The sequence below is a fragment of the Mesoplodon bidens genome (genome assembly GCF_964165515.1).
Source record: "Mesoplodon bidens genome assembly, chromosome: 8".
NCBI lineage: Eukaryota > Metazoa > Chordata > Mammalia > Artiodactyla > Ziphiidae > Mesoplodon > Mesoplodon bidens.
The window spans coordinates 33087249-33112930 of record NC_138165.1 but is presented as its reverse complement, the minus strand read 5'-3'; the positions used below and the strand labels follow the sequence as shown (position 1 = coordinate 33112930).

The 25682-nt window shown below is 35.4% G+C and overlaps 1 protein-coding gene across 1 annotated transcript in view; it reads left to right on the top strand.

Annotated features, from left to right (window-relative positions):
* Positions 1-23590, top strand: part of SCN2A (sodium voltage-gated channel alpha subunit 2) — an 89705-nt gene extending 66115 nt beyond the window's left edge. The window contains exons 19-27 of the mRNA XM_081241808.1: positions 3304-3458; positions 5046-5219; positions 8727-8849; positions 9850-10131; positions 11429-11482; positions 14495-14636; positions 15028-15125; positions 20353-20623; positions 22129-23590. Of these exons, the coding sequence (XP_081097934.1) occupies positions 3304-3458; positions 5046-5219; positions 8727-8849; positions 9850-10131; positions 11429-11482; positions 14495-14636; positions 15028-15125; positions 20353-20623; positions 22129-23324 (2495 nt within the window). The 3' untranslated portion in view covers positions 23325-23590. The remainder of the gene's footprint in view (positions 1-3303; positions 3459-5045; positions 5220-8726; positions 8850-9849; positions 10132-11428; positions 11483-14494; positions 14637-15027; positions 15126-20352; positions 20624-22128) is intronic.
* The last annotated feature ends 2092 nt before the right edge of the window (positions 23591-25682 follow it).

Genomic DNA, 25682 nt, shown 5'->3' with positions numbered 1-25682 from the left:
TGCTGTTTGACAACTTCCAAAACTATTTTGAATAACAGTGGTGAGAGTGGGCAACCTTGTCCTGTTCCTGATCTTAGTGGAAATGGTTTCAGTTTTTCACCATTGAGAATGATGTTGGCTGTGGGTTTGTCATATATGGCCTTTATTATGTTGAGGTAAGTTCCCTCTATGCCTACTTTCTGGAGGGTTTTTATCATAAATGGGTGTTGAATTTTGTCAAAAGCTTTTTCTGCATCTATTGAGATGATCATGTGGTTTTTCTACTTCAATTCATTAATATGGTTTATCACATTGATTGATTAGTGTATATTGAAGAATCTTCACATTCCTGGGATAAACCCTACTTGATCATGTTGTATGATCCTTTTAATGTGCTGTTGGAGTCTGTTTGCTAGTATTTTGTTGAGTATCTTTGCATCTATATTCACAAGTGGTATTGGCCTGTAGTTTTCTTTCTTTGTGACATCTTTGTCTGGTTTCAGTATCAGGGTGATGGTGGCCTTGTAGAATGTGTTTGGGAGTGTTCCTCCCTCTGCTATATTTTGGAAGAGTTTGAGAAGGATAGGTGTTAGCTCTTCTCTTAATGTTTGATAGAATTCGCCTGTGAAGCCATCTGGTCCTGGGTTTTTGTTTGTTGGAAGACTTTTAGTCACAGTTTCAATTTCAGTGCTTGTGATTTGTCTGTTTATATTTTCTTCTTCTTCCTGGTTCAGTCTCAGAATGTTGTGCTTTTCTAAGAATTTGTCCATTTCTTCCAGGTTGTCCATTTTATTGGCATATAGTTGCTTGTAGTAATCTCTCATGATCCTTTGTATTTCTGCAGTGTCAGTTGTTACTTCTTTTTCACTTCTAATTCTACTGTCTTCTCCCTTTTATTCCTGATGATTCTGGCTAATGGTTTGTCGATTTTGTTTATCTTCTCAAGGAAACATCCTTGAGTTTTATTGATATTTGCTATCGTTTCCTTCATTTCTTTTTCATTTATTTCTGATCTGATCTTTATGATTTCTTTCCTTCTGCTAACTTTGGGGTTTTTTTGTTCTTCTTTGTCTAATTGCTTTAGGTGTAAGGTTAGGTTGTTTATTTGAGTTTTTTCTTGTTTCTTGAGGTAGGATCATATTGATATAAACTTTCCTCTTAGAACTTCTTTTGCTGCATCCCATAGGTTTTGGGTCATCCTGTTTTCATTGTGATTTGTTTCTAGGTATTTTTTTATTTCCTCTTTGATTTCTTCTGTGATCTCTTGGTTATTTAGTAGCATATTGTTTAGCCTCCATGTGTTTGTATTTTTAACAGATTTTTTCCAGTGACTGATGTCTAGTCTCATAGCGTTGTGGTTGGCAAAGATACTCGATAAGATTTCAATTTTCTTAAATTTACCAAGGCTTGATTTATGACCCAAGATATGATATATCCTGGAGAATGTTCCATGAGCACTTGAGAAGAAAGTGTATTCTGTTGAATTTTGATGGAATGTCCTATAAATATCAATTAAGTCCATCTTGTTTAATATATCATTTAAAGCTTGTGTTTCTATATTTATTTTCATTTTTCATATTCTGTCCATTGGTGAAAGAGGGGTGTTAAAGTCCCTTACTATTATTGTGTTACTGTCGATCTCCCCTTTTATGGCTGTTAGCACTTGCCTTATGTATTGAGGTTGTCCAATGTTGGGTGCATAAATATTTACAATTGTTGTATCTTCTTCTTGGATTGATCCCTTGATCATTATGTAGTGTCCCTTTTTGTGTCTTGTAATTGTCTTTATTTTAAAGTCTATTTTGTCTTATGTAAGAATTGCTACTCCAGCTTTCTTTTGATTTCCATTTGCATCGAATATCTTTTTCTATCCCCTCACTTTCAGTCTGTATGTGTCCCTAGGTCTGAAGTGGGTCTCTTGTAGACAGCATATATACAGGTTTTCTTTTTGTATCAATTCAACCAGTCTTTGTCTTTTGTTTGGAGCATTTAATCCATTTACATTTAAGGTAGTTATCGATATGTATGTTCCTATTACCATTTTCTTAATTGTTTTGGGTTTGTTATTGTAGGTCTGTTCCTTCTCTTGTGTTTCCTGCCTAGAGAAGTTTCTTTAGCATTTGCCGTAAAGCTGGTTTGGTCGTGCTGAATTCTCTTAGCTTTTGCTTGTCTTTAATGGTTTTAATTTCTCTGTCAAATCTGAATGATATCCTTGCTGGGTAGAGTAATCTTGGTTGTAGGTTTTTCCCTTTCATCACTTTCAATATGTCCTGCCACTCGCTTCTGGCTTGCAGAGTTTCTGCTGAAAGATCAGCTGTTAACCTTATGGGGATTCCCTTGTAAAAAATATGGAACACTTCATGAATTTGCCTGTCATCCTTGTGCAGGGGCCATGCTAATCTTCTCTGTATCATTCCAGTGTTTTATATGTGCTGCCGAAGTGAGCACAGTATTAGAAATTAATCTTCTGGTAAACTCTCACAATACCTATTTTGCTTTCTACAACTGTAATATCTGTGGGCAAATCTCCCCTACTCAAAATACGCACTCTTTTTAGAACAAGGCTGTGTTTCGCACATTCTAGTTTTATAATTTGTCCAGTATATTTCCTTGAATAAACAGTTATTCAATAAATATTTGTTGACAAGCCTTTGATATAGTAGACTGCAAAGGTGTCTGTTAACATTATTGCTGATAATAGCTAGAGTTAAAGAAACATAAATATTCAATAATAGGTGCTGTGATGAATTGGGAGACTGGGATTGACATATGTACACTAATATGTACATAATGGGTAACTAATAAGAACCTGCTGTATAAAAAATAAATTAAATAAAATACAAAAAGTATTCAATAATAGTGGAATCTTTATATAAATTTTGGTTATGTCTGGTAATCTTATTTAGAGAAACATGTGAAACCTTTCAAAATTCTATTTACTTGTAACAAAAAAGGAAATGTTTATATTATACCATTAAGTTAACTAATTAGATATCAAATATATATAAAGTCTGTATATGAGTGGAATCAATCTCATTGGATAAGGATAGGATGGAAATATCAACTTTTGGTGATTACTTCTTTCTGTTCTATAATATGTTTTTATAATGCAATATAATTCATTATAATAGTCCCATAAACACTAAAAAATAGTTGTTGAATGAGTAAAAAAGTATAGATGATTTCTATTTCTACATGTGAAAGCCATATTAAAAACTAGTTATTTACAATATATCAGGTAATAATGTAGATGAATCTCACACCAACACAAATATACATAATCAAAGAGTAATTTTTTTCTTCATTTACTTTGACATATTTTAGACTGTGTGCGGAAGTTTAAGTGTTGTCAGATAAGCATAGAAGAAGGCAAAGGGAAACTCTGGTGGAACTTGAGAAAAACTTGCTATAAGATAGTGGAGCATAACTGGTTCGAAACCTTCATTGTCTTCATGATTCTACTCAGCAGTGGGGCACTGGTAGGTGAAATATGATTTGCTCTTTTACTTTTACCTGAAATCCTTCACCTTCCCGCTTAATGAACCTCCTCTTACATGTTTTTACAACAAGGTGTTTGTGAATATGAGAGACATTGTATGATATTTTTAGCACACTACTTAAATAGCAATTTTCATTGTTCTGGAATAGGCCTCAGATTGAATCAAATTTAGATCAGTATGATGTTTTGTGAGTATTTAAGGAAGGACCTTTCCTTTAGTCATCAGAACCAGTTCCTGTTAAGAATGAGTATGTAGACATGATATGGGATTATCAGCTAAATATCAAACTGTTTAACATAAGCTCCATTGCTACATAAAACCCACCTGTCTTGTTCATGCTGATTCACTAGTGCCAATCACATTGAATGGCAAACAGTAAACTAACTTAATTACCAATGAGTAGCAAAGTGAAAGCATTACAAACTTATTTTATATCTGCTTTCATTCCACAGAATGGTTAATTTGGTCAAAATATTGATTAATATAATGAAAACAGTGTGTCCCGTTTTCCCTTTGGTAATGTAAATGTGGTTACACTTATTTGTTTATTTTTCTATTAGTTGCTAGTGTTTGGTGAGTTGATTTTAGTAGGAGGATCATGGCATTATATCTGGAGGCCTCAAAGCCCACCTCTGATTTGATTAAGGATCCTGCAGCCTGTCATGTACTTGGAGCAAAGAAGGTCAGCTCTGTGTTTTAATGCCAAGTAGAGAGGGAACTGTGACATCTTGTTGGTGACTAGTGCCCTTGCTGTAGCAGCTCACGGTTATCAATTACACCCAGTCAGAGATCACCAAAGTGCACCAACATGCACAAAGGCTGGCTTCTGAGGGGCTTCTAGCTTCAGCTATAGATAGAGTTGAAAAGCATTTAGGCTCTTGTATTGAGCCCCACTTACAAGCCCAGATCCCCCTTTTCTCCAAAAAAAAAAATTCTCCTTTCTCCTTGATCCAGACCACCAGGTTACCCTGATAGTTTTTCTTGTAAGAGGACTGAATTAGATAAATGCTCTTTTCATTCCAGAAGGCCTAGGGACTCCTGCAAATGAATTTCTCCTCCCTTTCCAAAGAGCTCTGCAAAATAGTGGCAAAGGGAGGTTCTAGATATACACCACACACATGCCCAGATTGAGCAAGAGAGATAGAGGAGAAAGCTAGAGATCATAATCCATTCCCTTTCCCAGGCTAAGGGGGCTCCTTGCCTTACATTTGCATTACTGAGGGGCTACAGTCCACAACTCTGCACTGAACAAAGCAGATCTGCTTGCAGATGATTTTCTGCCTCCTGCTGTAGAGAGAAGCAGCTGGCAGTGTCTCAAAAATTTTAAGCTCTTTTGGGGTACCCTGATACCAAAATATAAAACTTATTTGAATTAATTGGTTGATAAATGCTCAGTCAACAGTCACTTGCATATAGATAACTATAAAGCAAAGTGCTGCTCTGGGAAGCACAAAGTGTTCTACCCTTAAGCACCTGAGAAGAGGCTGCAGCATGTTTTTCTCTAATAAGATACCAATTAGAGACAGTTTATGAAAATGAAATTCAGTGAAGCTTTTTCACTTACAGGCCTTTGAAGATATATATATTGAACAGCGAAAAACCATTAAGACCATGTTAGAGTATGCTGACAAAGTTTTCACTTATATATTCATCCTGGAAATGCTTCTCAAGTGGGTTGCATACGGCTTTCAAATGTATTTTACCAATGCCTGGTGCTGGCTAGATTTCCTGATTGTCGATGTGAGTATTCTGCACATTCTTGTTTCATTCTGTTGGCATGTGAATGATATGTGCTAGCAATGGTGCCTGGCACATAAAAGGCACTCAGTAAGTACTGCATGGCCCCAAATATAAATGATGGTTCCCATCATGCCAATAAGAAAATGCCCCGAAACAATTTTTTTGCTGGTTTAGATGTATATACTTTCAGAGATGAAACAGTCAAATGGAACTTATTGTATGTATTGATTTAGTTTAAATTAATATTTAAGATTCCAAGTTATACAAAATAATATATTAACATAGAAGTTTTGCTTTTATCACTCTCACATTTCATACAATAACTGTATTTAAATTCTTCAAGGGCATCTTTGATGTTACTATATTCATCATCACCAGAGCCTGTTGCAAAGTGTTTGTCCCACAGGTGGATTACTAATTCCAAAAAAATTTGAAAGTCCAAATAGCAAGAGACACTTCATGATTTGTATGATGGTAGAAACAGATTCGCTATGGACCAATTATTTAAAAGTTTTGTGAAACCACGATGGTGCTGAAAATAAAGAGGGAGTATCAGAATATAAAGCTTTAAAAATATGAATATGAGGTTATTCCCTGATTTTTGAGGGAAAATTTTAAGGAAGATCTCACCTTTTTTAATGCATATAATATCTTAACTAAAAAATTTTTTTAAATCACTTTCATTTAGTTTTGGAGATTTACTTCTTAAACCTCTTTTAAATTAATAGTCCATTTTGAAAGACTAGAAAGGAACTTAAAGGCCTTTTGTCTAGAAAAGACTAGGCGAGCCAGTAAGAATAGGGGACAGGAAACCTGGGGGGAGGGGACGGGGTGATTCTCAGAGCTAAGGGAGGAGGAGGACTCTGGAATTTTCAGGAAAGCACAATGTATTAACTAGTGTACTTTAAAGGTAATATTCTGTTGATTATAATAATTCCTTGGCAATTAAAGATGTATTTTGAAATATAAAATTTACATATGATGTTAGCAAAGAAAAAAATTGACCATTTCATGGAGAAAATTATTTTTTACAACTTCAGGTGAAAAATATATCAACTTTTAATTTAGTAGGAGTTTTCTAATCAACAAACAGAGGAAAAAATTTGTAAGAGACAAAGAGTATTCTTTGAATTTAAGAGACAAAAATATCTTTTTCCCCTTGAATCTGCTTAAAGCAAATCTATTCTCAAATAACATATAGAGCTACATGCAGAATTACATCAGAAGTTTACTGGCAATGAAATAAGACAATAACTAATACTTAAAACCACATATGTGTGGACATTACAAACAAAGGAAAAATATACCAAGATAGTACCAGTTATTTTATTTGTATAATGATATTATGGATGATACTTTTCTTTATTTTCTGTATGTGGTTATGATTTTTAATAAAAATATCTGGCATTTAATATATCTATGTGACAATAAAGGCATTAAGTCAACACTACCTAAATATAAAGAAATTCTTAAGAGAAATCTAGTTGAAGTCTATAAGCTGCTACTCATATTACCTAGCATATCCTGATATTTACCTGCTTAGATTTAAGAAAACTATTATGATAATGTATTAAACTAATCAATACTTTGCTTTATGTCAAATATATTTATCGAGCATCTATTTTGTTATGGAAGAGACAAATATGAATGCCATTTTTCTGGGCCTATGGGAGCTTACAGACAACTAGTGAGGACAGATAGTATACAACGAGAAGATGACATCTATATTAAAAGTGCCGTGTGCTTCACTGAGGAAGGAGCAAAGGCTTCATGAGGGCAGTGCAGTGTGAGCTGGCTTTTGAGGAATGACATGTCAGCAGGTACAGATGAGGGGAAGGACACCAAAGCCTTAAAGACACTGATGCATGCCAAGCAGGGCTTGTTCACAAAACAAGTGAGGGAAAGCGTTCTGTAATTGGATGATAAGGTAAGAAAGGTAAGTTGGAGAAGAGGTTGAAGGACCTGAGATGCCATACAAAGAGATTTAGATTTATGATTTAGTAATGAAGCCACTAAAGAATTGTCTATGGAAAGTGACAAGAAAAGCTCGCTCTTTCAGGGAGAGAAATTTGGTGGAGATGTCAGTGATGGAATAGAAGGAGATTACTATTTACAGGCCAAAGACCAATAAAGATCAAAAAGAGAAGAGGGTCTACAGGTATCTCCTTTTCATATTCAGCTACACAAGACATGTAAAATTGAATATTTTACTACTTCTTTAGCCAATAAATACTGCCCCGGTTCAGAATTTTTTTTCTTATGTCTAACTTTTATCTTTCCTCTTTTAATTTATGCCTATCTCTTTTTCATTTTGTCTTTAGAGAAGATAAAGTACTATAGATCCTCTTGTTTTATATGTAGAAGATCTTCACAACAAATGATAATTCAGTAACTATTTTTCAGTTATCTGTGAAGAGGAGACTTACAAAGCCTAAGAGTTTAGATTTTAGGAAAAATATAAAAACCACCTCAGAAATTTTTATAGATTAATTTTTTCTAAATTTAAAGGTTTTTCTATCTCAGAGGACATGTGCAAAATTAGTTCGAATAAGTCAAGTTTTGTTTTAAAAATTTCTCTATGCTTCACTTATTTTTCTTAAAAAACTGTATTTTTAAAATATACACTAACACCATATTCTTAAAACCTATATTACACATCTGTTTTCATTTTTCTACTTTTGAAATTCAGGTGCACTTTAGGAGAAAATATCTTTTTTTAGTTTATATAGCTTTAATGAGTTTTCTATGTATTTTCAAAGGAAATCAGACATTTCTGTGCCACCTATGGCAGTTGCTCTTTTCCTTTTTAGCTGAGATTTTAGAACTTCTATCAACTGCATTAGTCATCTGTGTAAATGACTAAAGAAACCATTTTTCTGATAATTTCTAATTAGTTATACTAATATCTCAACATTTTTTTTACTGAATTATTTTAATTTTCCCTAATTAATGATCTTATGCCCTCACACTGACATTTACAGGAAGACTAAGCCACTATTTAGAAACCTAGATCTTTCTGAATGTGTTTATATTCAGAGTCAATAGTGGTTTGCGTAGTTTACTTGCATACTTGTACTAAGTTTTAATTTCTCTTTCAGGTCTGCTCAGTAATATGAGGAATGATAAAGTTTTGCAGATCTATAGATGAAAATTTCATTTCGGTGTCATTCTTTTTCTTGCTTTACATTTAATTTTAAAAAATTTTCTTGCCAAGAATCTTGAAAAAAAACACATATAGCTTCTTCTTTTTCATAAGTTTATAGCAGTGGTTTTCAAAGTGTGGCTCACAGGCCAGTATCATTAGCCTCACCTGGGAACTCGAAGAAATGCAAATTCTCAGGCCCCACCTTAAACCTTGGCCAGCGATTTGTGTTTACAGCAAGCTCTCCAGGTGATTCTGATACTCACTAAAGTTTGAGAACTACTGGTTTATTACATAAAGCAAGGTTGAATTGTGTAAGCATTTTTGTTTGTAAATGAGAAAACTGTGTTGCTTTTTCTGTATAGGTCTCATTGGTTAGCTTAACTGCAAATGCTTTGGGTTACTCAGAACTTGGTGCCATCAAATCCCTCAGAACACTAAGAGCTCTGAGGCCATTGAGAGCCTTATCCCGGTTTGAAGGAATGAGGGTAAGACCAAATGCTTTAGAATTTGTTGGAATTAGAATTGAGAACAAACTGCTGCTTTGAACCTTAGACATGACAAATCCATGCTGAATTTGTGTCTTCTACATTCAGACTCACATAACCAATCAATCAGTAATATTTGTCAGACATCCATAAACTTGACATTGTTGGAGGCACTCAAACAGAACATAATGCCTGAATGGTTTCTTCTAATTAGGAACAATTAGATTGCTTCTAACTAGATTTTTTCACTCTGTGGGAAATTTCTAGCATGTTGTGTAGGCTTCTGATGTGAGTCAAGATTAGTTATGTTTCTTCCATTTATAAACGTGCACGAAATCCCACTCACTGTAATTTGAAACCACCACATCGTTCCTCATCATTTTTCTTCCCGGTTCCATATGATGTATTTTGAGCCTTTTAAAGTTCAAATCTGGCCTTTTAGCTTTCAAACGAAGGCTGAGATGGCTAAAAAGTAGGTCAGCTGTGGAAATCTAACACTCATTTAGAAAGGTGGTACAAAAGAACTCAGAGGAATTTGTGCTGCCATTTGTCATCCCCTGGGGCACAAAACCTGAGACCACATACCCTCAGCACGGAGGAAATGGTGATGCCCTGTCTCTGTACATTTAGCTATTCAAAAAAGAACTTTTAGATGCTTTTTTTGTGATATTTTAAAATAGTTACTTATGACTTTCTCTGAATGTTGCAAAAACAACCAGAAACAGATGATGTGTGTCAGTGTGTGTGCTCCTATGTTTGTATGTACATGATTGCATAGAAAGGAATGGCTAGCTCTTAAATTCTTTTCACTTTACCAATTTAAAATCTACTGTTTTTGCAGTAGCTGTTTTAGTTTTTTAAAAAGAGAATCAAACTTTCAGTACTAGAATGATTTTCATATTTTCTATATCAAGTTTGCATATATGATGACCTAAATTCCTAGTCCTTCCATAGATCTGACTCTCTTTTCACTTCTTTTTCCATCTCATTTCTGTGCCAGGTTGTTGTCAATGCTCTTTTAGGAGCTATTCCATCCATAATGAATGTACTTCTGGTTTGTCTGATCTTTTGGTTAATATTCAGTATCATGGGAGTGAATCTCTTTGCTGGCAAGTTTTATCACTGTATTAACTACACCACTGGAGAAATGTTTGATGTCAGCATGGTCAACAACTACAGTGAGTGTAAGGCCCTCATAGACAGCAACCAAACTGCCCGGTGGAAGAACGTGAAAGTCAATTTTGATAATGTGGGACTCGGGTATCTTTCTCTACTTCAAGTAGTAAGTAACCACCTTATTATTCACTGTGATGTATTATGAAAAGGAGTCCAAAATTCTTCTTTCTCAGTGTTTGCAAATACATACTTACTCAAGCCCATCTGCCTAGATTCTTCCTCAGTCATGGCCGAACTGTCTTCTCTGTGCCATGTTGAAAACTGGACAGCACTACAAAGTTTATAGTCTCTCAGACTAAGCCTTAGGTTCCCAGCACAGGTCTTTGTTACTGAGATTTCTGTGTAGGTTCCTACTGTTTTCCCTCATCCCTAATCTGAGCAAAGTAGAGGCAGTGGCCTGAGGGTGGGGTTGGAAAGGTGGTAGGGAGAGGGGTGGTAGATTTCTGTCCTCCTTCTCAGGTACCAGACAGTCTCTAAACCCTCGCCAAGTCTCCACCCACCCAACCTTCACCAACACTGTAACCAAATGTACCCTCACACAAACTCCTACCTTGATTCCCCTCTTTCTTCCTGCTGCTTGAATGCTTTCAGATAGGGAGATTGCTCTCTTGCAAATGAAAACCTTCCTATCAAGTCTATTATATCTGCTATAATTTCGTAAAAGTCCATTCAACTTCTCAACCGACCACTCTAAGTCATGTCCACATGCTCCCTGAGATGATCCACCTACACAATACCCAACACTAGGTAAGTATTTCAGGGTCCTGTGGCACTGAGGAACTGAAAAAAAATGACTTGTCTTCAGGATTACTATGCCCACACAAACACACAAAACCAAAATATTTTAAAAAGTAAATTGCAATTAAATATAATGTTTGCTTCAGATTATAATGCTGCTTCTTATAGAATAACTGCCTCAAAATAGTATATTTAGCAATACTGAGGAGAGTTTCAAGAACAAACCATCATGATTGATGGTTGGTGATAATACCACTTAGAAAAGGATGAGCAGAAAAGAAAGCATTAAGATCAAACAACACAGCATATTTTTTCATTTGTCTGAAGGTAGTACTATATATGTGAAATTCTTTCATGTTATATTCTTTAGATACAGCAGAGTCAAAAGTTATTGATAATTGCTTTTATGATAGCCTATTGTTGTAATCCATCATGATTTCATTATAGATGTTAAAGTTGCATAAAAAGATGTTATAGAAGAATACAAAGGAAGAGTTTTCAATGAATGTGTTATAAAACTTTGCCCAAAGAGTTTAAATATTAATTCAAAACTATTTTATATACCTGTTTTTAATGAATCTTGGTCAATCAATCTGATATTTAATCTCTTTTCTAGAATTATACTTTGTGAGGGAAAAAATTAAATTATGTGACTTTTTTTACAGGCCACATTTAAGGGATGGATGGATATCATGTATGCAGCTGTTGATTCACGAAATGTAAGTCTGTTTAGAGAGAAAATTGTTTAATTTGATCCAGTGAATATTTCTGCAGTGTTATTATTTAGTGATATTGTCAATAAAATGAAATCATAGGTAAATTTATAGATTACATCTATATTAGAAAAATAAAATATTCAACCTTACATTACACTTTCCAAAATTTGATTTAAATGTATTTCTCTACTCACTGTGAATCTTTTAACATATCTTTCCTAGTATCTAGCATGGTACCTGGCACTTAAAAATTTGTTGACTCTATTTGTAAAATGAGACATCTTATTTTTGGTTCTCATAGTTCTGGCCATGAATTAAAAGCCTGCACAGGCACTTTCTTCTTCTGTCACAGATTTCTTCCAGCTTTTGATCTTTCCTCTGATAGGAAGGATCTGACTAATGGTGAAAAAAGCAAACAGAAAACAAAATAAACATATAAAAAATCCTAATGGTGTTTCTTTCTGGGAAGTGAGATTTTTGTGGTAGAAAAAGGGGCTTTCATAATCTACCTTATACACATCAGCACTTTTGAAATTTTTTGTATCATCTCCATTAATTTCTCGCTAACAATAAAGGAGGAAATCACATTTTGAAAAAGAGATTGGCTTCTTATATATTGCCAGAGTATAATAATTAAGCTCAAAATATTATATTCCTGACACCAAAAACCAGGTGGTAACTTAGAAAGAATTCCTGATTTTTTTTTCACCTTATTTAAAAAAAAAAAAAAAAGAATGAGAGTGCTTAACACCCTGCATTGTATCTATTACTATCAGGAATCCCAGTTATGGGTTTTTTTGAATAATAGTTACAATTTATTATTTATTACCACTCACTGTGCTGGCTTTCTTACATTATCTCATTTTCTGCAGTGGTTTCCTACCTATTGGATTAATTCATTTAAAATTCTCTCCACCTTTCTTATCAATAACCTACATGACACACAACTTGCTTTCAGTTTCTTCCTTAATAACCTAGCATACACTATCTGCTATGTAACCCCTCAGCATTCAAGCACTTCACAAAAGATGGAGTCCAATTGGCCACTATAATTATGACAAATTATTCACTCTTACTCTCATTAGTTAATAGAGAAATGCAAATTTAAACCAAAATTAGATATTACATGCAAACCTTCCTGATTGGCGATATTAAAAAGTTTGACAATACCAAGTGCTGCTAAGAATAAACAGCAACAAGAACTCTAGTATCCTGGTTGGGGGGAAATGGATAAATATTCCTTTAAAAAAGTTGAGCATTACCAACATTATTCATTGAAGTTCAAGATATTCTTTAACCCCACAATTCCATTTTTAGCAATATATTCTATAGAAACTTGTGTACATATATAGGAGAATCTATGTATAAGAATGAGCATAACATTTTTTTGCATTAGTGAAAAACTGGAAACAGCTCAAAAGTAGTAGAAATAGGCAAATATTGAATATTAAACAGTATTGAAAATTATATATGAATCCAGTACACATAATAATGCAGATGAATCTTAAAATGTAACTGTTATAACAAATGTGTCTACTAGACAAAATGTAGACACAACTAACCTTATTGTTCAAGAATGCATACTTAGGTTCTAACTAGAGAAAAAGCAAGGAAATAATTAGTGTAAAAGTCAGGATAATGATTACCTCTAGCAGGAATGGTAGAATTTATGTTTGGGAAGGATACACCAAGGGTTTCTGACATCTTGGGTTGTACAGTTCACTTTAAAAGAGTTTATTACATCTAACACTTATGTACTGTGCACTTTTGTGTTTGCATTGTATTTAACTTTAAGACATTTTAAAATATTTTATATCACTGTCCACTACACACATGCATAAATAAAATAGAAGTCTTATCAAAGAATAGGCAGTTTTACAATATTTCCAATATTTTCTATTTTACCCGATTTCATTAGAAAAAAGAATTCCATGTTGGCCATTACCCTCTAAATTGATTTCATGACACAATGAGTCATTACCTTCATTCATTGTCACCTGTGACTAGTTAACTGAGTTGGTTAGAACAATGTCCTGTGAGACCTGAACTACAGATTACAGCCAAAGCTTAAACCAACCATCATACTTTTTTTTTTTTTTTTTTTTTTTGCGGTACGCGGGCCTCTCACTGCTGTGGCCTCTCCCATTGCGGAGCACAGGCTCCGGCCGCGCAGGCTCAGCGGCCATGGCTCACGGGCCCAGCCGCTCCACGGCATGTGGGACCCTCCCGGACTGGGGCACGAACCTGCGTCCCCTGCATCGGCAGGCAGACTTTCAACCACTGCGCCACCAGGGAAGCCCAAACCAATAATCATACATTTTTCATCAGAACTGTGCTGGATGAGAGGGCATCATTGTTACAAAAACAATGCCTAAGGCCTGCTGAATAGGATGAATCAATAGACTCATTTTCAGGATGGAAGGATCCTACTGATGTACCGATGTCCACACGTACAGTAATAATTCTAGTCTATCAACAGAAATATGTAATAGAAATCAAACCTTTACTCTTAACCTATTACTATTGGCCAGGTGCTGTTCTAACACCTCTCATATACAATAGTAACATTTAACCTTCTCAACTACCATATGAGGAGTAGGTTCTATATTTTTCCATTTTACAGATGAAGAAGCTGAGTCAGAGAGGGTAAAATTTGAAAGTTTTAACATAGAGTAGTGTGACTACAACACCTCTTCTGTAGGAAGAGGAAATCCTCACTTTGCATGCCCCATTGGGGTCTTGAAACTGCATTGAAAGTGCATTCATCATCTAGGCATTTATTGGTGAAATTAATTTTAATTATTCAGACTTTTCTATGAGTTGTTTCATTTTCTCAAGTCAGTGAACCTTATTAGAGACTCTTCAATAGGTGTTAGATTTGATGTTTAAAAAAATCTGTTTAATTTTTTTTAATTTCCAGTGATAGAGACATGCTTTGAGAATCAAAAATTCACTGATGTCTTTTTTATGAAACATGGATTAGATCTAATAGTTATCATTTTTCATATTTTGTAGGTAGAATTACAACCCAAGTATGAAGACAATCTGTACATGTATCTTTATTTTGTCATCTTTATTATTTTTGGTTCATTCTTTACTCTGAATCTTTTCATTGGTGTCATCATAGATAACTTCAACCAACAGAAAAAGAAGATAAGTATACTAAAACTTCATCTTTACTCTAAAATGTGAACTAAACATATCACACTGTTTCCTTTTGGCTCCAAATGCAATCAACAAAAACAAAGGATATAAAATTCAGAAACTGTTTTGAGAGACTTAATCATCTATGAGTTTTTAAGTGATTGATAATTCAGATAGCATGTACTGATATTTCCAGTATAGAAATCTGACTAATATGGCATAATTTATGCATTGAATATATGCATCTCTAAAATATATATATATTTTTAAATTCTATTCTAATATTAATTAGTAGCATTAGAATAGAATGTGGAGCCATTTTTCACACAGTTACTAAGATGAATTTTGTAGCTAGCAAAGAGCGTGATTTTTACAAGTTTTTCTTTCATTTCTTTACTTTGGAGGTCAAGACATTTTTATGACAGAAGAACAGAAGAAATACTACAATGCAATGAAAAAACTGGGTTCAAAGAAACCACAAAAACCCATACCTCGACCTGCTGTAAGAATAACATACTTTCATCATCAATAAAAGCTATGCTATCTATCACTTTTACAGCCCAAATTGCTAGATACTAATTTTTGTGCATTTACAAAACAAAGTTTTTGCCTTAGCAATGTGACTAGCTAGCCTAAATAGCCTAAGTATTTGTAATTTATATATACATACTATGTAGAAATTATGTAATATATTTTATATACAGACATAAAATACATATTAATAATAATGTTCAGACTTATATGCCAATATTATTCCATAGGACTGATGTCATTGAGGAGCTTCTAATGATGCAGAGAAGAAAACATATTCATATATACATAGTGTGGGAATACTGAATGTTCTCAGAGTGCAGTGGGGACCAATTGGGATAATTGGTACCTCTTGGATATGCCCTATATTCTGTCCAACTCTGCAGATTGAATGGAATCATTAATGGAAAAAGTCACAGGTCTTGTTTTTTCCTGATTTTTAAGAAAAATCTATTTCCTCCTAGCATCTTGCCCCTAAATCAGATGACATCATTCTTTAAGACTTTTTATGGCTATTCCAGTTGTATATTTGCCAATGACTACTGGTTCTGTTTGGTTGCTGCAAGGAATTGTTGTCAGGAGAGTTCCTGAGTTTTTCTATGTTTCAGAAGTCCTCCCCCAAAGTATACATGGTACAAGGCAATCCACTGTTCCCAAGGAACCATGACTCTATGACTCCATTAGTGACGGTGTAAAACTGGCCAAGCTAAAACTGGCCATGCCCATGTTTTGTTTGTAAGTTAGCCAAAACTCAAAGAAAGTGGATAGTTATATTGGACAAAACATTAGGAATGGACAATTTGAGCCTACTCTTTGAGAAATAATACAACTTGAATGGATGGGGAGTAAAGCAGAGTAATGCCCTATATAAGAAAACATATACTCCAAAGCCATGGAAATAAACATTGCAGTGGAGAATAGTGATATATTTGAAATAGTGAGTAGTAAACACAAGGTTTTCTGGGTTAAATGAGTCAAGGTTACCACTATGAGTCTGAAGAAATCAATCTTAATTAAGCCAAATGAAAATATAATATAGTTAAGTGAACAGCATAGTAATGTGAAGAAAAAGAATTTTAGAGACTGGCATGAGAAGATGTTAGAGACAAAATAATGCTGGGCCTTGGACAAGAAGATGAACACTTATATACAAGAAGATGAGTCTACAATATGGGGTCATGCCAATAGGACTGGAACATAGGAAATAAATGAGCCAACAAGAAGACTCAGTGGAATGAGGCAGCTATAAAATATAGGAAAAGAGGGAGGACATGTAGATAATGAAAAATGTAAAACAGTTAATGTTTTGTGAAATTACTGATTGCACTAACATAAAGTCTTATAAAGGCATTTGGAAAAATTAGGTCTTATGAATATGAGACAGATTTTAGAGTTGTCATTGTCAGACATAATTCAGTTGAGCCCTGAAGCTTAGATTCATTTTTGAAAGATAATTAGAATATATATATATATATATATATATATATATATATATATATATATAAAAGACCCAAAAAGTGCTGAGCATGAAGCCTTGGGCACTTCACCATTATAGGAAGAGGTAAATCAGTGAAGGAGTAAGATTTATCAATAGGCAACATATATATGTAGATAAATGATTGAGAAAGAAATTTTTAAATGGCTGTTTAATTACATCAAATGACATAGATTTACCTGGACAGGGACAGGGATGCACAGGAAATGATCAGTGCACTTAACTAGACTATTATTGGCAACAATTTGGCAAATTAAGAAATGATTTGGTAAAATCCATCCTTTCAGTCATTCATTAACAATGTACTATGCTAAATATTCGGATTTAAATATCGAACAATAAAGAGTCTATTTGGTAATCAAATAGTCACCCCAACAAATATAGAAATATCGAAGAAGGAAAGATACATTTGGCTATGAGAGCTGATAAGGAAGAGGGGACTGATGAATCAGGGAAGTTGGGAAGGCTTCACTGAAGCATGACCTGAGGCATGGAGAAGAATGAGGAAGCGTCAGTAGGCAATGTGGGAAGAGAAGAGGAATGTATATGTGAAGGCCCTGAGGTAGGAAAGCCAGTGAGCTGGAGTGCAGAGGTTGGGGGTTCATTTGGGACATGAGGAGAATGAAGAGGTTAGGATGGTCCACACTTTTCTGGGCTTCATACGCCATGTTCAAGAGCAGTCTTTGTCCTTAGAGCAATGGGAAGCCATTGAAGGGGACCTGGTTCGTTTGGGTTTTGTGAATATCACTCAACCAGCACTGACAGAGGCAGTATGTGCATTGTAGACTCGTTTTGGAACTATTTCAGAGATGATAGGTAGAATGGTGTGGAGATGAATAAAATGGATGGATTTGTAAGCTATCACAGGAATGAAATTAAAAGGTTTATTAATTGAATATGAGAGATGAAGAAGGAAGCAACAAAGATGACTTATGAGTTTCTGCCTCACACAACTGGATGAATAGTGGTGTCATGCAGAATATGAAGTAGGGACATGAATGGAGAAAAAATTGGGGATGCTAGTTTACAGAATTTTACAATCAAAAAAGGAGTCTGAAAGAGAATGAATGTTTAGAAGAAGCTGTAAAATAAAGTTTCTAAAGATTGAGAGATTAGGTTCAGAGCAAAGCAGGAGTTCTGGAGAAGAAGAGATTGAAGGGAAAGGGAATAAATATAGAATAAAGTTGTGCAGGATGTGGCTCAAGAATAGTGTAGTCTAGGTTAGAGAGCAAAAGGGACTGAGTCCTCCAATGAATTTGGAGTAATATATAAAAAGATAGGTGTGGGAGACAAGATAATATGAAATGAAAAAGGAAGTAGAAGAGTTTCTTTACACCAGTTGACTTTGGTGTTCTCAAAAAAGGAGAATAGAGAGCAAGAGAATGGGAAATTTCTGAGAAGTTTGAAATTATCCTGGGACCAAGTGAGGGACAAAGGATTGCTAATCATTGTCAAGGGCCAAGGTAAAGTGAGAGAACATAAATCTTTGGTGAACAAGGCCTCCAAGGTTATATAGCTTCCTCCAGCATATTCTGGGATTTAAATTGGAGACAGTGATCTATAACTGGGAATTGGAGTTGTACGTTGAGGTAATCCACTGGAAAACTAGATGGACAGGGAATCTAAGGAGCTTTTTATTGATCATGCTGATATGAAAATAAACACCAAGTTTCTGACTTTATGCAATTTTGAATCTACTACACTGTAGGTGCTATATCTGTGGAAGACAAAAAGGTTTTAATTAAATAAGAGCAATTGATGTCATAAAATGTCATCACTTTTATGACAAATATAAGCACAAAGTTTTCTGAGATCACAGAGTGCTTAAAACTTAAAACTGAGTTAGGATTCACCAGACTGAGAAGAGCTGTCTGATAATACCCCTTGACAGAGGTGTTAGGACAGAGGAGACAGATAAACAAGATAAAATGATATGGTACAAGAGTGGTAGGAAATATCAGAAGGGTAGAAATAAGGGGACCATAACTAGCCTTGGAAAAGTAAACTTCAGTACATAAGAGCTAAGAACGAAGTGTTTAGAACTAGAATTAAATGCATTTATTAGGTTGAAGAAGGCCCTAGAAGGACAGACCCAGCTGAAACAATGTAAGTCCGACCCAGCAGGCTAAATATGTATTCAGAGAAAATAGCAAAATATAACAAACAGGTGGTATTTGATGTCCCAGAATTTCAGTAGGGAGTAATGGATGCTTCTACTAGGGAGAGGACAAAACACTAACACAGAGAATCCAGACCAATAAATGTGTCGATCTGGGAAAGCAGACTATGAGTGTAGAGGTAGCAGAACGTCTGTAGTTCTAGTTGAGAAGGTAGAGGACAACCTAGCAGAGGTAAGCCAAGGCCCAAGCTCTAGAGTGCCTCAGTACCAAGAAGATAGAGGCAAAAATGAAGAAAATGGGGTCCAATGGGCTTATTGGTTTACAAGATGAGGACTTAATTTCATAAACAAGACGTAAGGCCAGTTAGTGCTTGGAATAAGGTCCAAATTGAATAGGGCAGAGTTTGAGCATTTGAATTGTGAACTGTAATTTTTTAAAGATAATTTTATTCTTATAGAAGAGTTACCTCACAAAATCCTCACCCTACTTTCCTTTTTTTTTTTTTTTTTGTGGTATGTGGGCCTCTCACTGTTGTGGCCTCTCCCGTTGCGGAGCACAGGCTCCGGACGCGCAGGCCCAGAGGCCATGGCTCACGGGCCCAGCCGCTCCGCGGCACGTGGGATCCTCCCAGACCGGGGCATGAACCCCCGTCCCCTGCATCGGCAGGCGGACTCTCAACCACTGCGCCACCAGGGAAGCCCTACTTTCCTTTATTTTAACCTCTTACATAACCATAGATTGGTTAGCAAAACTAAGAAATTAATCTTGCTGTAATACCATAAAATAAAATGTAGAATTTAACTGGAATTCACCAACTACTCCACTAATGTCCTTTTTCTTGAACCATAATTCTAAAAAGATCTTCTCAACTGAACCTTGAGGTAGAATTAAGGTAGAATTTAAGACGCTTTGGCTTTGCCGGGCGTTGGGGGGTATATAAAGGGAGAAACGGAGGAGAAATGACAGAAAAAGCAAGAGAAGTATTTATTCATTAGTTCTTCAAAGTTAATTTTTTTTTTTTTTTTTTTTTTTTTGCATTATGTGGGCCTCTCACTGTTGTGGCCTCTCCCGTTGCGGAGCACAGGCTCCAGACGCGCAGGCTCAGCGGCCATGGCTCACGGGCCCAGCCGCTCCGCGGCATGTGGGATCTTCCCAGACCGGGGCACAAACCCGTGTCCCCTGCATTGGCAGGCGGACTCTCAACCACTGCGCCACCAGGGAAGCCCCAAAGTTAATTTTGATGCTCACCCCCAACACAGGCAATAACAAAGACTCATTATTAGTGGCAAATATTTACTAACTGTCCATTGTACACATGGTGATGTTCTGGGCACTGAGAACTTAACAGGTGGTTCTTAACATAAAATCAGTTTATAAAATCTGGTATCATGAACAGTATAAATAAAACAAATACATTTGGAAAGAGTTGGATATTCCAATATACAAATTTTCTTCCAAGTGTAAAACAAACATAGTGTTTTTTAATAAAAGCTACATTTTCATATTGCTATATTAAAATCAGATAAGTTGAACTTGATTTTTTTTTCAGTTTCTAAGTGAACTTTACATACTCTTTGTTTCAGAACAAATTTCAAGGGATGGTCTTTGATTTTGTAACCAAACAAGTCTTTGATATCAGCATCATGATCCTCATCTGCCTCAACATGGTCACCATGATGGTGGAAACTGACGACCAGAGTCAAGAAATGACAAACATTCTGTATTGGATTAATCTGGTGTTTATTGTTCTGTTCACTGGAGAATGTGTGCTGAAACTAATCTCTCTTCGTTATTACTATTTCACCATAGGATGGAATATTTTTGATTTTGTGGTGGTCATTCTCTCCATTGTAGGTAAGAAGAGCTGCTTTTACTCAGTTAAGGAATTTAGTAGTGAAAATTGGTGTTTTAAAGCTTTAAAGTTTTTTTCACTAATCTTACTCATTCACCCTGAAATTTCAAATAAAAGTCTAATTATTAGTCCATTCTCAGCTTGTCATTTCTCTAATTGCATGCTGTGTATGAAATGATGTATAAAAATAAGAATTTATATTCTGCAGGTTTCATTTATCATCTTGTCTCATTTCAGAAGAATATAACTTCAACTTTGGCATAATACTCCTGTACTCAATCATACTCTTGTAGTATAGACAAGTATTGTTTTGAATAAACAATTCACACACACGTACACATATAAATCCTTACAAGTAGTCAAATAGTCCATAAATAATTGTCCTTGATAATTGGAACATCATGTTGTGTGTTTATATATATTCACACTCATACAAGCTTCATGTTATCTTTGGGTTCAGATAGTTTTCTATGGTGTGTAATATTCTTTTTCACAAGTACATATTTTGTTCAAAAATTCAAAGCAAATTCATTTCATCAATACATATTAGGTGCTTGTGTGTAGGACATTAAATCAGGTGCTAGAAGTAAGGTTCTGCTTGTTTGAGGAAAGAGAACATATACATAGAGAGAAAAATAGTATTCCACTATTTATACACTTTGCTGGTTAAGTAGAAAGACAAGGTAGCATTCCATTTGATCCTGATGACTGTGATATGCAGGATAATACAGTGATTAAGGGATGAGACTCCTGACCTGACCAAGCACTTCCCTATTTTCACTATTTACCAGCTCTGTGACCTATGGCAAGTTACCTCACCTTTCCAATCCTTAGTTTTCCAAGGAATATTTTTGTGAAGTGGTGTTGTGAAGATTAAATGAGATTATGAAAGTAAATGCACTTAGCACTGTGCCTAGCAGAAAGAAAAGACTTAGGAAATGTTAAGCCTAACAATGACAGCAAAGTAGCTATTATCATCATCATTTAGCAATGCATAAAATCATTGCCAGGATTCAGTCCCAAGTATGTCTGTCTGTCTTGAAAGCCTGGATTGTCTCCAGTACGTTGTTCTGCCACCTCTCAAATAAAATGGATCAAAACCATCTCAGAAGAATAAGAACTCTCATATTCCTGATCCAAAAATCATATGCTTTATCCATTAAATCTTATGCAAACACTAGAACTAGTATTTAAGAAACATAAATTTCTGTGCTTGGCTGACGTATACATTGTGTCCTTTATAGATGCTTTTCTTGAACCAGGAAAAATGACCATTAATACCTTCAGTTAGTATAAAGGTGTTAATGTTATAACACTAAACATACCAGTTTCATTTTGCTAAACAAATATTGCAGATTGTGTGTACGTAAATGTGTGTGTGTGTGTGTATACCTAATTCTCATGTCCACACTTTGTAAAACTAGTTAGTGTTTATCTTAGAAATGTAAATTTTCATTTGCTGCCAGTAAGTATAGCCTTATTTTTGTTTTATCTTGGCTTTCCATAGGTATGTTTCTGGCTGAGCTGATAGAGAAATATTTTGTGTCCCCTACCCTGTTCCGAGTGATCCGTCTTGCCAGGATTGGCCGAATCCTGCGTCTGATCAAAGGGGCCAAGGGGATCCGCACGCTGCTCTTTGCTTTGATGATGTCCCTGCCTGCGCTGTTTAACATCGGCCTCCTGCTCTTCCTGGTCATGTTCATCTACGCCATCTTTGGGATGTCCAACTTCGCCTATGTTAAGAGGGAGGTTGGAATTGATGACATGTTCAACTTTGAGACCTTTGGCAACAGCATGATCTGCCTGTTCCAGATTACCACCTCTGCTGGCTGGGATGGATTGCTAGCACCTATTCTTAATAGTGGACCTCCAGACTGTGACCCTGAAAAAGATCACCCTGGCAGCTCAGTTAAGGGAGATTGTGGGAACCCATCTGTGGGGATTTTCTTTTTTGTCAGTTATATCATCATATCATTTCTGGTCGTGGTGAACATGTACATCGCTGTCATCCTGGAGAACTTCAGTGTTGCTACTGAAGAAAGTGCAGAGCCCCTGAGTGAGGATGACTTTGAGATGTTCTATGAGGTTTGGGAGAAGTTTGATCCCGATGCCACCCAGTTCATAGAGTTCGCCAAACTCTCTGATTTTGCGGCTGCCCTGGATCCTCCTCTTCTCATAGCAAAACCAAACAAAGTCCAGCTCATTGCTATGGATCTGCCCATGGTCAGTGGGGACAGGATCCACTGCCTTGACATTTTATTTGCCTTTACAAAGCGTGTTTTGGGTGAGAGTGGAGAGATGGATGCCCTTCGAGTACAGATGGAAGAGAGATTCATGGCATCGAACCCCTCCAAAGTCTCCTATGAGCCCATTACAACCACTTTGAAACGCAAACAAGAGGAGGTGTCTGCTATTGTTATCCAGAGGGCTTATAGACGCTACCTCTTGAAGCAAAAAGTTAAAAAAGTTTCATGTATATATAAGAAGGACAAAGGTAAAGAAGGTGATGGAACACCCATCAAAGAAGATATCCTCACTGATAAACTAAATGAGAATTCAACTCCAGAGAAGACCGATGTGACACCTTCTACCACGTCTCCACCTTCCTATGACAGTGTGACCAAACCAGAAAAAGAAAAATTTGAAAAAGACAAATCAGAAAAGGAAGACAAAGGGAAAGATATCAGGGAAAGTAAAAAGTAAAAAGAAACAAAAAATATTCCATTTTGTGATCAATTGTTTACAGCCTGTGATGGTGATGTGTTTGTGTCAAGAGGACTCCCACAGGAGGTCAATGCCAAACTGACTGTTTTTACAACTGTATACTTAAGGTCAGTGCCTATAACAAGACAGGGGCCTCTGGTCAGCAAACTGAGACTCAACAAACCAGAGAAACAACATCGACAGGAGGTTTCTGTGTTCACAACCAGCTGACACTGCTGAAGAGCAGAGAGTAATGGCTACTCAGACTCTAGGAACCAATTTAAAGGGGGGAGGGAAGTTAAATTTTTATGTAAATTCAACACGTGACACTTGATAACAGTAATTGTCACCACTGTTTATGTTCTAACTGCCACACCTGCCATATTTTTATGAAATGTATGCTGTGAATTTATCACTTTCTTTTTAATTCACAGGTTGTTTACTATTATATGTGACTATTTTTGTAAATGGGTTTATGTTTGGGGAGAGGGAGTAAAGGTAAGAAATTCTATGTTTCTCTACTGTATAACTGGATATATTTTAAATGAAGGCATGCTGCACTTCTCATTCTCACATGAAAAGAAATCACATCACAAAAGGAAAGTTTACTTCTTGTGTCAGGATGTTTTTAGATTTTTGAGGTGCTTAAATAGCTATTCATGTTTTTAAGGTGTCTCATCCAGAAAAATTTTACTGTGCCTGTATATGTTTCATAGAATTCACAAGCATTAAAAAGTTGTTTTATTTTTTCATAATCCATTACATGTACCTGTATATATGTATATATGTATATGTGCGTGTATATACATATATATGTTTACACACATCACACACACACACACACACACCATTACATAGTCATTCAGAGTCCTGGCAGCATGACTTTAACATTTTTGATAAGTGTCCTTTGACATAAAATAAAAATATCCTATCAGTCCTTTCTAAAACCTGAATTGACCAAAAAGCATCCCCCCCCACCGTCACTTTATAAAGTTGATTCTGCTTTTTCCTGCAGTATTGTTTAGCCATCTTCTGCTCTTGGTAAGGTTGACATAGTACATGTCAATTTAAAAAATAAAAGTCTGCTTTGTAAATAGTAATTTTACCCAGTGGTGCATGTTTGAGCAAACAAAAATGACGACTTAAGCACAGTATTTATTGCATCAGATATGTACCACAGTAAGTATAGTTTGCAAGCTTTCAACAGGTAATATGATGTAATTGGTTCCATTATAGTTTGAAGCTGTCACTGCTGCATGTTTATCTTGCCTCTGCTGCTGCATCTTGTTCCTTCCACTGTTCAGAAGTCTAATATGGGAAGCCATATATGTCAGTGGTAAAGTGAAGCAAATTGCTCTATCAAGACCTCATTCTTCATGTCATTAAGCAATAGGTTGCAGCAAACAATAAAGAGCTTCTTGGTTTTTATCCTTCCAATCTTAATTGAATCCTCTACGGTAAAAAGCCCGATGTACAAACATGTTGCAAGCTGCTTAATTCTGTTGAAAATATATGGTTAGAGTTTTCTAAGAAAATATAAATACTGTACAAAGTTCATTTTATTTTATTTTTCAGCTTTTTGTACATAAAATGAGAAATGAAAAGTATCTTCAGGTTGATGTCACAGTCACTACTGTTAGTTTCTGTTCCTAGCACTTTTAAATTAAAGCACTTCACAAAATAAGAAACAGACTAACATGCAGTGTAGTTTCCTGCTTTTTTTAATTAGTACAGTAAACTTTGCACACATTTCAATGTGAAACAAATCTCAGACTGAGTCCAGCATTTATTTGCTTTCAAATCGTGATGCCTTATTATCAAAAGAGGCTTAAGGAACGATCAGTTGATATTCTTGGCATCGCTTTAATCAGATGTTTCCACCTAGTCTTTTATTCAGTAAATCATCAGTCTTTTCCAGTGTTTGTTCACACAGGTAGATTTTATTCTTACTGACCCATATGGCATTAGAACTTTATCAGATATGATATGAGGTCCAAGCTTTTCTTTTCAACAAAAATTATATAAGTGAAATTATATTACCAGTTATAGCAAAACATTTGTGTTTCTTTCACAAGCAACATTAAATGTAGATTCTTTACACTAAAGCTATTGACTTGTAGTATGTTGGTGAAATGCATGCAGGAAAATGCTATTACCATAAAGAACAGTAAACCACATTACAATCAAGCCAAAAGAATAAAGTTTTTGCCTTTGTTTTTGTATTTAATTGTTCTGTCTTTGTTTCTATCTTTGAAATGCCATTTAAAGGTAAATTTCTATCATGTAAAATGATCTGTCAGAAAAAATGTAAAAATACATATTGAATATAATAATTCATCTTTAAATTTTTTCATTTAA